At 41.6% G+C, this 12562-nt stretch overlaps 1 protein-coding gene across 25 annotated transcripts in view; it reads right to left on the bottom strand.

Moving 5' to 3' along the window:
• The window catches only part of DTNA (dystrobrevin alpha), a 321656-nt gene that overhangs the window by 57079 nt on the left and 252015 nt on the right, over positions 1 to 12562 (bottom strand). For 15 of the 25 annotated variants that reach the window (XM_038766548.1, XM_038766544.1, XM_038766547.1 and 12 more), the window contains 2 exons: positions 9868 to 9876; positions 7459 to 7542 (listed from right to left, as the gene is read on the bottom strand). In XM_038766548.1, the coding sequence (XP_038622476.1) occupies positions 7459 to 7542; positions 9868 to 9876 (93 nt within the window). The remainder of the gene's footprint in view (positions 1 to 7458; positions 7543 to 9867; positions 9877 to 12562) is intronic. The other 10 variants (XM_038766541.1, XM_038766551.1, XM_038766564.1 and 7 more) reach the window with 1 other exon arrangement.

Raw genomic sequence — 12562 nt, 5'->3', positions numbered from 1 at the left:
TGGTTTTGTTCTCTGTCTCCCCCTTTTAGACTGTGAGCCCACTGTTGGGTAGGGACTGTCTCTATATGTTGCCAATTTGTACTTCCCAAGCACTTAGTACAGTGCTCTGCAAATAGTAAGCGCTCAATAAATACGATTGATGTTGACAGGTTACGAGCCTGGGAGGGACAAGGTTTGCTGCCATTTATCTGCTGCATGGGGACAGGGTAGGGGCCTGGGAGTCACAAGGTTTGCTATCATTTGGTTTTGTTCTCTGTCTCCCCCTTTTAGACTGTGAGCCCACTGTTGGGTAGGGACTATCTCTACATGTTGCCAATTTGTACTTCCCAAGCGCTTAGTACAGTGCTCTGCACATAGTAAGCGCTCAATAAATACGATTGATGATGATGATGAACTCACACTAAAAATCATTACAAATGAAGATTTTTACTTCTATCTATTCGTAAGTGATAATATTGATGGCAATCTATTGCTAAAATGAAAATATTCTGTCAGCACATTAAACTTAGGTGTCATGTTACCTTGAATTCTCTCTGACTGTTTCTTAGGTTTTGCTCAGGCAACTGGCTGCCCCAGATTGCCCAAAATCTCTGATAGAGTTTGCCTGTTATTTTTCTTTTTGAGAGAGCCTCACATTCTTTATAGAGTGGACGTCTCAACTACTAAACTACACTTCTCACTCCATCTCCATAATTGCCCTTCATGTTCGAAATGATGCTAGTGATGGAGACTGTAACTGAGCAGCCCTACTTGTGCCTATGGGAGTGGAATTCTGCTCTTCACTCAGTACAGCAGGCCCTTGGTTAAAGGCTGTAGGCCTAACCAGAGCACTCTGATAGGAATATTTCTTAATAGAAACCTTAACAGAAAAAATACTCTTTATATTTCCTAAAACACAGACATTTGGTTAGAGTCTAATTCCAACAAACCCATTTTCCAAAACTCCATACACAGGACTATACTCTCACAGGATACACATTACAGAAATGTTCACAATCCCTCATCTGTCTTTATCAGGACCAATTCCAACCTTCATTTTAACGTCCTTAAAATACATGGCGAGCATAACAGGAGCCGAAGAAACTTGAAAATAAAAGTGAAAACAAAAGTTGGAATGATGCTTTAGGACACTTATGATATGAAGCTTGTTAATGTTTCCTTCCCATCTAAGACAATAAAAGTTCTGCACAAAAATGAACAATGCTGAATTTAAGCTGGAGCAAACCTGACTAGCAGGAAAGGAAATTTTCCATATTACACAAATTACACAATCAAGTTTTCAAAAACCCAACTGGATGAGCTTTTTCAAGTCAGAACACAACACACTTTTACCCAAACTGTTGGTGTCGGGGGGGGGGGGGGTGGAATTCAGCCCAAGTGTTGAAGCAGTCTATGCTGCTTCATGGGCCATTTGTAGGATCCTGGAGACTTTAACACCCAAGGGGTGGCTTTGTTTGATTGAACCAAATCACAATAACGTTTAAAACTTGGGCATTGTCTATTAAAATAGTTTTCCATTTGCTGCTTCTCCTCGGTCCCAGGAGTTGTGTTTTTGTTGTAAAGACAGATCTGGAGATCTGCATGTGCATGAGCTGTGTTAAAAAATCAGTCCCAGGCCAACTTCCCCTTTCTCCAGTCACTTGGCACTGCCTCTGCAGTCACTGTGCCAATATAAAAGAATAAGCACACGTGATTCCTGTCCTCAAGGAACTTACAATCTAGTCAAGGAGAAAGATATTACAATACATTACAGGTAGGAAGGAAACTGAGTTTAAGGGTATGTCCAAAGAGTCTGTGGGTTGAGTAGTGAAGTGTTTAAGGAGTACAAACTAAAGTGCACAGGTGACCCAGAAGTGAAAGAAAATACGGTGCGGAGATGACAGATTAGTCAGGGAAGGCTTCCTGGAGGAGATGTAACTTTAGTAGGGCTCTGAAGATGGGGAGAGTAATGTAAGGGAGTTAACTGTATTACCCTGACACCCTTCCTTCTTGGAGACAGACACAATTATCAACCACCATTGCAAGAAATGCCTTGTTACTTCTAGTTATGACCAGATCCCCCACTGCCTTGAATCCTGAGCCCCTCTCCATTTCAGGCCAATTGCCCTGAAACATTATGCCTTGGCATTGTTTTATATAACCAGTGTCTCTGATCACTTGGATCATAAGTCATGCATCTGAGAGGTTATTTTGGAGACTCTTCCAAGACAATAATACTCTTTCAGCTAAATGGGTGAAGAGTGGCTCAGTGGAAAGAGCCCGGGCTTTGGAGTCAGAGGTCATGGGTTCAAATTCCGGCTCCACCAATTGTCAGCTATGTGACTTTGGGCAAGTCACTTAACTTCTCTGGGCTTCAGTTACCTCATCTCTCAAATGGGGATGAAGACTGTGAGCCCCCCATGGGACAATCTGAACACCTTGTAACCTCTCCAGCGCTTAGAACAGTGCTTTGCATTTAGTAAGCACTGAAAAAATGCCTCATTATTATTATTATTAATCATAGTAATGATGGCATATGTTAAATGCTTACTATGTACCAAGCACTGTTCTAAGCACTGGGGGAGATACGAACTTATGAAATTGCCCCAAATGGGGCTCACAGTCAAAATCCCCATTTCACAAATGAGAGAAGTGAGGCTCAAAGAAATGAAGTGACTTACTCGAAGTCACACAGCTGAGAAGTGCTGGAGACGGTATTAGAACCCAAGACCTCTGACTTCCAAGCCCAGGCTCTTTCCCCTAAGCCACGCTGCTTCTCACAACTTTTATCTACCCCAGCGCTTAGAACAGTGTTTGGTGGTCATGTGTGTGGCACGGGGCTGTCACGCGGCGATCACGTGTGCGGCACATGGCAGTCATGCGGCGGTCACGTGCGCAGCATATGGCTGTCACGCAGCGATCACGTGGTGATCCCGTACGAAGCACGGGACGATCAGCATGTTACTAACGCACCTAAAGTTATGCTAACCAAAGCATAAAAGACAGAGGATTTGTTGGTCTGACTGTGACAATAATTTGCACCATCGGCGATGATTAGAGCCAAAAAGGAAAATCTCTATTCTCTAGGCAGGAAATGTTCCTAACAACTTTGATGTAGTGTACTCTCCTAAATGCTTAGTACAGTGTTTTACACAGCACAAGCAAGCACTCAAAACATAACACTGACTGATTTCAAGTTTTAAAATGTCATATAAATATAACCCTTGGGCTTCAATAGCACAGAAACTGCACAAGGAAGAAAAGGCCTTCTCGAAGCACAAATGCTGAAAAGAAATAGTGAAATCATGATGGCCAGCTGTTTTGTGCTTTAAATGTCCTGCTTCTTTGAGAGTTTGCTCTTGGATAGAAAAGTTTTCCTTTCATATTAACCTAGTAGGTAAAATCCAGAAGTAAAACCTTGGAAAGTCAGTGTGTCTTTCTCTAAACACCATGTAGCAGGTATTGTTGTTGAAGCATAAAAGAAGAAATCATCCAATATAGACTTGAGATTTCATACCCCAAAATGTGGAGTGTAGCTATTGAATTTCATTTTGGGAATCATGGTGTTTTTGTCTTTAGCATGCACTCATACAAGATTCCATTTTATGATGATGGAGAGAAAAATAATTTGAATACTGCTCTTTAGTTTTGGGGAAACTCAAACTGTGAGCACCTTGACTGCCAGGGACCACCTCTGACCTGATTATCCTGAATCTACCCTGGTGCTTAGTATGGTGCTTGGCAAGTAGTAAGCACTTAATAAACAGGACAATTATTATTATTGGGGCAAATGAGGAAATGTACTGCAACCTTGTGACAGCGAGGCATCAACAGTGCATGAGAGAAACCACTTAGATGCAGGAAAATGCAGTGAAATATCAAATAAAGGTCCTAGGGCCTTTTGAAGATCAAAGCTTATATTACTTCATGTTATCTGAACAAACTGGGGAAAGATGATTCAAGAGCCTAAAGAAAATGATTCTGATGAGATTTCAATTTATCATTCCCTTTGCTTTATTATTCTACTACAGACATAAAATAAAGTTTAGGATGATAAAAAATGTTTGAAAACTCATTTTTAACAGAGGACATGTAAACATAAATAATGTCTGTTTTACCTAATGGTGTGAAAGAAACAGCAAGCATGTTTTCGACTCTTAGGATTCTTTCCCCTGTCTGACTCCCCAAATTACAAAAAGGGGCAATGTTCTAGGTAATATTTATTTACGCCTCTGGGAAGATGGTAGTAACAGGATATTTAAGGTAGTTGTTTGCAGTTTTACAAATTAAAACATTGCAACAAGTGTGAACGGTTAAGAGAAACTCAATAGATGTGTGTAAGGTTGGATTCATGCAACTCAGAGAAGACTTGCAATGTCCTACACACTTGAGCCTGAGATCTATACCATTCTAAAATCTGATGGAAATCCAGGCTTTTCATCCTGGACTTTGCTCTTGAGAAGTCCTTAGCAAAGAGAGGGCCAGGACTTTGTATACATTCAATATATTCAAGCACTTACACTCTTTCCTGATGGTGGAAAGGGACAGAATAGAAATCTTGATTCTGATAGGAGAATGATTCATTCAACTCATGGGAATCTACTATGAGCTGGGCAGGGACCGTGTCTGTTAATTCGTTTGCAGACTCTCCCAAACGCTTAGTGCAGTCCTCTACACATAGCAAGCACTCAATAAATATCATTGTTTGATTTGGGATGCTTGGAAATCACTTTCTGGGTCTCAGCCAGGGGACAGTGGCATCTTAAAAGCAAACAGTGGAGAGGTGGGGGTTTGCTTAAAAAGGGGAATGTGGAGCAGCTTGGGCTGAAAAAGAAAATGTATCCCATTCAGGCTGTGTGCAAAGATTTGTGATACTGTGCTGAAGGAGAATGCAAGAAAGTGTGGTGTAATCTAAGGCTTGTTGGAAGTCTAATCAAGAATCTCATTAAAACCACAGATGTCCTCTATCCCACTGAATCACTGTCGTAGGGCGTTTTAGTAATCAAGTGGGATGACTAACAGTTTCACTATGGAACTACTGTAGTTAGTGATTTAGTGCTTGCATACTGACTGTTAGCCGGGCTGAAGCTGATTTACAAACAGCTTTATGAGGGAATGCTCATCAGCCACAGGACTGGCTGGACTAGAGAAGCAACGTGGCTCACTGGAAAGAGCCTGGGCTTGGGAGTCAGAGGTCACGGGTTCTAATCCCGGCTCCACCACTTGTCAGCTGTGTGACTTCGGGCAAATCACTTAACTTCTCTGGGCCTCAGTTACCCATCTGTAAAATGGGGATTAAGACTGTGAGCCCCATGTGGGACAATCTGATCACTTGGTATCTACCCCAGTGCTTAGAACAGTGCTTTGGACATAGTAAGCGCTTAACAAATACCATTATTCACTTGTCTACATGTTTTGCTTTGTTGTCTGTCTCCCCCTTCTAGATTGTGAGCCTGTTGTTGGGTAGGGACCGTTTCTCTATATGTTGCCGACTTATACTTCCCAAGTGCTTAGTACAGTGCTCTGCACAAAGTAAGTGCTTAATAAATACGATTGAATGAATGAATGACTACCTCCCTCAAGTAACCTGAATAATTCAAACAACAAAATCTCATAAGCATAGATGCAGCGGAGCCCACCAAGAGTGGAAGGACATTCCACCTGGTGAATTTAAAGGGAAAATACTCCCCAAAGCAGAAGAAAATCAAGTCTGCTCCACAATAAAACAATATCTCAGGGATTCCCAGGGAACATCCCCCCACAAAAGGGGATAAACAACAATTGAAAATACCACTTTTAGTGATGGGATACTGCAGCCTCTGGAAGACCAGAGCCACTCTTGGTATTCTAGGGTGAGGAGGGTAAATATTAGCTAAGTGAAAATGACATAGGATGAACTGAAATTGGACAGGGAATAAGTAAGCTAATGTGCTTAGCCTTTGCAGAAAGCAGTTTGTCCCAAGTTAGCCCAATAAACCCCTAACTGCATCCCTCAGTGTTTTCCAAGGATTCATCTGCAGTCCAGAGAAGTGGGTGAAGAAAACCAATTAGCAGTTCAGGGTCTAGTGGGGTGTGGCCTTGGGTGGTTTGATTTTTTTAGGAAAAAGAACTAAAATTGCAGACAATTCACAAGGAGCCACCTGGAATGATTTTGAGTAATGCAGAGGTAGAATTGTCGGCTCATCTGTGGATATATGGTAGGCCATTCAATTGTTTCCTTATTCTATTTTTCTAAGGAGTTGTTTAATTTGGTTGACAGAATTCTGCCACAATCTGTTTATCCTCCTAACTACAGACCGAGAGCTTTTCCAACTCTAGCATCTTGTTTATGTCCACATGTGAGATGTCACGGGAGGGCCGCCAGGGAATCCTGATATCACTATGAGGAGGTTCTTGGTCTACTGCAGAGCCATTCTGAGAGAATGAGGTAATAGTGGGCCTTAAGGCTGTCAAAAACAAACATTAACCTTTCAGGAAAAGCCTCGGTATATTATTAGACATGAAATGATTGCAGATTTCTTTCTAATCCCAGGCATCTGCTATGTGTGATCTCTTCCTTATGCTTGGTTGCTATTTGTTCCCCTTTCTTTTTTGAATGTTCACTGGATACCTTCCAACAATCCTCTGCTGCTGCCATTATTAGTAATGCCTGACAAATCAGTTCCCCCAGTCAGGTGAGGTTCCTTCCAATCCTCTCAGGTTTCTAACTCATCACTTTACAGAAGAATCCACTCCACCTGACCATGTGGACAGGAATCTGCCATGGCAGATTCCCTACCAATCACAGCACTAAAATTACTTTTCCTGGGCTTGCTCCTTTGTCTTCTACTAATGCAGTGGTACCTGCAGATCATTTGAAGCTTTAAAGCACCAGGTTTTTCAGAACATTCAAAGCATAACTGTGGACCCTAAAATCAGTTCCATTTCTCAACAGAAGAGCTGTCTGGTTCTGGAAGGCCAAGAAAAGATAAAGCCAGGAGGACTTTTCTGGCAAAAATACAATGGGATAAGTGGAAGTGGGCCCTCCAGGGTTAAAGTGGTTTTGCCATTACTGGGGAAAAAACCCCAGCTGGAAATACCATTTTTAATTATGGGATAACTACTGTCTCTGGGAGAACCAGAGAGACTTGTGGTCACCTAGGAAGGGTGAGGGGCTGCAAAATCTGATGGTAGGAAAGTGCAGATTGAAAAGGCACCTGCTTCCCTTACCCTCTGAGTAGGTCAGAGGGTGCTTTAATAGGCTGAATAATGTGATGTGAATGGAACAGAAAGTCAGGTATCCAGATATAATCTTACCCAATGGGTTCTTAGCTCTCTTCCGGAATGTATCATAATATATGGAATATAGATTCCAAGGCCAAAGGTATTTCTAAATCAGTTTTTCACCAATATTTTCATTGAATGATTTAAAGTAGAACATCCCCTCTCCCCCAAGTGAAATTCAAGGTTGATTTCTCTGTTAGGTCGATAAGTACTTACCTCCTGGTTATGAAAGGACTTCCTGAGGAGGGGACTGAGTGGGAGAACAGTGTGTCATTCATGCTGGTAACCGGTCTGGGAGGCCTAAAACAAAGAGGAACAATAGCTACAGTCAGTGAAGACTCTCCCTGGAATAATGTCTCATAGCTTAGGGCTTAGGAGTCAGAAAGTCATGGGTTCTAATCCCAGCTCCTCCATTTGTCTGCTGCATGCCCTTGGGCAAGTCACTTCACTTCTCTATGCCTCAGTTACTTCATCTGTAAATGGGGATTGAGACAGTGAGCCCGACGTGGGACAGGGACTGCGTCCAATCTGATTTGCTTGTAATTCACCCCAGCGCTTAGAATGGAGACTGGCACATAGTAAGGGGCTTAACAAATATTATTATTATCATTATTATTATTATGTGAACCTGAAGGAGCTCTGCAGAATCCCTAGCAAAACTGATCCCACAGAAACTTTCCCCTCATCCAATGACTACCTTCAGGTAAAGCAGTGAGTGTTCTAAGAATGCAGAAGCACAGTGTGACTTTGATGTTAAGATACTATAAACACTCCAGGACTCTCTTCTTCCCTTTGCACACCCACAAACAGAGAGAGGAATGAATGGAAACACCCCTACAGCTGTCAGCAGGTTTCTCTCTGGAAACACAACTGCTGTATTTGGCGGCCTGGCAATGATCAGCCAGGAGTTGTCAGGGACAATTCCTGGACACACAGCTGAATCACTGGATTTTGGGGAATGATTATGAGGGGAGTGGCTCTTCCTGCCCTGTCCTTCTCAAGATTGGGCCACACCCCTGTGCAGATGAAGGCTTTTTTTTCCCTTTCCTTTCACCTAAGGGGGTATCAGGATAGCCAAGGTAAGTCTGGGACCACCTCATCCTCAGCATACAGGACTTAGTGCTTTCTAGCATATTACAATACAACAGAAGTCAAATGCTCCCATTATTCCAAATCGTGGATTTCCTCCCTTTCCTGTGACCACTCTTCCTGTCCTTTCAGTAATTTCCACCTGCATTCAGGTTTAAAGGTCTTGAAACGGGAGCAGTTTGGGGCTTCATTCTGGGCCTGAATATTGTAAAGGCATCAATGACTTATAAAAACAATGAGGGCCAGTCTTTGACTATAGGGAGATTATAGAGATGCTTGATGTAAGCAGTTTGATTAGAATCTCGTACTGGACAATATAATAGGGCATCTGGCTGTTGCTTTGCCAATTATTAGTATATCAGATTACAATCTACTGTTATTTGGTTGGTCCAACCTACTGTGAAGTTAATTTTACAAATAATCTCCTAATTTGTACATTTTCATAAAACCCGGAATTATTCCACATTAAGCTTCCTGATCTTTCTCTGACTCAAGACAGTTGTTAGAAGAGGGAGACTTCATTTATCATGATGAATTTATGGGACAGTCACTAGATAGTATGGGTGTGCAGCTTCTATACATACAAATACTAAACAAGTATATAGAATCAGCTATTTCTTCCCAGAAGTTAGAATAAATCTCCCTTTTAAATGAATTTGAAGCAGAAGATCTACAACACTTCATTGGCTCTAAATAGCTCACATGAAGTTGAGAGACAGGAGCTCAGTGCTTTGAGTTGCTCGTTTAGTTATTTAGAGAGGAAATGCTGTGTCCTTGCCTAGGTGAAGAACACATGCAAGGTCTGTTTAAAACTAATTTCGATTAGAGGCTTTCCTGTCAACCTTTACAGGGAGAGTGATGGTTCTTAGGAACGTGGTCTCTAGCATATTTGACATGGTGAATGTCCAGTATGAAAGGAAAAGAACAAAGATAATGATGCAATTCATTTTGCTCCTTGGTATTTCTAAACAGACACGCTTCACCAAGGGAGATGAGAGCACCCAAAAAGGAGGAATTCAGCATTCTTTTCTCACTCAGTTGGAATTAATGTTACTTCCTCTGGTGAGTGGGCAAATTCCTTATTGCAAGGTTCAACTCCACCTCCAACATCTTTTCTATTTGCCTGCATGAGGAAGTCAACTCGTTTTGGGAAACTATAATGTAGGGTGCCTGACCTCTTTACCAGACCTTAATTTTGATTCCATGGCAACTTGGAAACTGTAGTGCTGGTTTCCCTAGCAATAAAACCCTCTTATACTAGCAAAAGTGTTAAGTCACTCTACTGAAGGAGGTGAATGTGATTCTGCTTCGCTGGGTGCCTTGGAATATCATCATCACAGGTTCTTGTCAGCTATTCCTGACCTTGGTTTAAACAACTAAAAAATTCCTTTCTGGATCAGGAGATATTGGTCAAGCATCACAATGAAGGACTAATACAGAGTCAGTGCTTGACTGAATATATCAGTTTAAGTTACAGGACCAATACACCATTATGTTTTAAAGTCCCTTACAAAATATTAGACATGAAATACTTACCAAGTATCTCTTTGGCAGCAAAAATTAAATGAAATAAACACAGTTAATTAAGGTTGTCAAAAACAATACAAGTGCAAGATACAGGAACTCTGTACATATGAGAGGCACCTTGGGAATGCATAGGTGTAGGCAGATAGGAAGGTAGGTAAGCAGGCATGTTGAACTGCTTGACAAGTATACTGTGGCTGCAATAAGCAGTAGAAAGGAAGGCATTTCATTGTCCATATTTTTGAGACATTTATTAATGTTCAAAAGAAGAAAAGGGGATCTGAAATTCTCATGAACCCATGACCAGCCTCTATGCTTAATTCCGTTCAGAATTTATCTGGCCTGCGCTACAGGTGCTTCAATTTTATCAGTTCATCTTAGAGCTACTGGAGATCTAATAACGGATCTACTAGATGATTGGTACCAAATTCTAAATTACAGTCTTTTTCACAATGAAGGAGGAAAGGGAATGTAGAGTCTCCAACATCCATCTCCAATACTGATTTCTGAACTCCTGGGGACAAGAAAGACACACCTGTTCTAAAATGGGCAGAAATGGGTCGGATCTAGAGATAGTGGTGGCCCCTGCCATCCTCAGATCCACTATTAGACAATGGAGTAAAGGCTGAGCCCGCTGTGGGCAGGGGTTGTCTCTATTTGTTGCTGAGTTGTACTTCCCAAGCACTTAGTACAGTGTAAGTGAGCACATAGTAAGTGCTCAATAAATACGATTGAATGAATGAATCCAGCATGGATGGATGAGTAAGCAGCATGACGTAGTGAATAGAGCCCAGGCCTGGGAGCCAGAAGGTCATGGATTCTAATCCTGGCTCTGCCACTTGTCTGCTGTGTGACCTTGGGCAAGTCATCTCCTTCTCCGTGCCTCAGTTACCTCATCTGTAAAATGGGGATTGAGGTTGTGAGCCCCACATGGGACAGGGATTACATCCAACCCGATTTGCTTGTATCCACCCCAGCGCTTAGTACAGTGCCTGGCCCACAATAAGCGCTTAACAAATACCATTATTATCATTATTACTATTATGATAAGGCATTCTAGATTTACACTAAGAATTTGCTAGAGTTTTTGTACAAAAGAACATAAGCAATGCCAGACTGTCAGACCAATGGTCCTTTGAGTTTCATATTCTGTTTCCAGAGTAGCATCTGAGGATTCTTAAACAAGTATTCCCAAACTGAAGCCCCCTTTTTCTCTCCTCCTCCCCTCCTCATCGTCCCCCTACCCTACCCTCTTCCCCTCCCCACCACACTTGCACATATTTATTACTCTATTTTATTTGTACATATTTACTACTCTATTCTATTAATGATGTGCACATAGCTATAATTCTATTTATTCTGACAATTTTGACACCTTTCTACTTGTTTAGTTTTGTTGTCTGTTTCCCCCTTCTAGACTGTGAGCCTGTTGTTGGGTAAGGACCGTCTCTATATGTTGCCAACTTGTACTTCCCAAGCGCTTAGTACAGTGTTCTGTGCACAGTAAGTGCTCAATAAATACAACTGAATGAATGAAAGTAGTTCTCCTATTGTCCTCCCTGACATTCTGCCTGCTGATGCACCATTTCATATCCCTAATACTTACCTGACTGTAAACCTAGCATCCAGATGCCATAAATACTGTCAATTCAACATTTTTTTGTGTGTGAATGAAATGAAAGAAACAGATACGCACTGGGGGGACTGATGCAACTACAAATGAACTCCATTTCCTTTCCCCATTAAGCTTCTACCACAGCCATAATCTAATAACTGACCAGGATCTCTGCTTCTCAGGAGCTATTCATATCCCTGGCCATTTATTCCATTACTCTGCACATACCCTAAAGTTGTGAGATTATTTGAAAGTGGTGCATCAGGGCCTAAAAAACTGAAAAGAAACAGACAATAGCATTCGAAAGAGAAAAGCGGGGGAAACAGCGAGGCCAAGTGGAATGGGCATTGGAGTCAGAAGACGTAGGTTCTAATTTCAGCTCGGGTGCTTGCCTGCTGTGTGACCTTGGGCAAGTCACTTAACTTCTCTGTGCCTTAGTTTCCTCACCTGTAAAATAAGGATTCAATACCTGTTCTCCCTCCTACTTAGACTGTGAGCCTCATGTGGAACAGGGACTGTGTCCGACCTTATTATCTTGCACCTACCTCAGCCCTTGGTATAGTGCTTGTCACACAGTATGTGCTTAACCAATACCATTACAAAAACTCATATTCCTACTGAAAAACAAAAAGAGAAACAAAAAAGAAAAACCAGACTCCATGGAGCCGGAACCTGAAAACTCTCGACTTCCTTAAACTGTCACGGGAGAAAGCAGAATTGTCTGGTTCAAGAAGTTTATGCTTAAATGTATTCCTGAAAATACCTTCTTTGCTGGATTATGCCTGAAGACATTTCTAGTGGCACCTCATTTGGATTCTTAATAAGAAAAAAACACTACACTGGTGAAAGATGATGACCAACAGGCATACATATTTCACTTGGCTAATTTTAATGACTTATACTGTAGGCAGTGTTGTCTCCAGAATCCACAGGATTTTAAATTCATGATTCGTCACCTCAACACTGTAATTGTTCCCACAGTCCACATAGGAGGATAAACCACCCTGAAGGAGTTGAAAAGTCTTCCTCACAGCTTCATATTTCATGTATTTTTAGAAAGAAAGTCAAATAGTCAGTCAATCTTACTTATTG

The sequence above is a fragment of the Tachyglossus aculeatus genome, chromosome 25 (assembly GCF_015852505.1).
Source record: "Tachyglossus aculeatus isolate mTacAcu1 chromosome 25, mTacAcu1.pri, whole genome shotgun sequence".
Taxonomy (NCBI): Eukaryota; Metazoa; Chordata; class Mammalia; order Monotremata; family Tachyglossidae; genus Tachyglossus; species Tachyglossus aculeatus.
The sequence above is the reverse complement of the archived record's forward strand: the minus strand, read 5'-3'. Positions and strand labels throughout refer to the sequence as shown.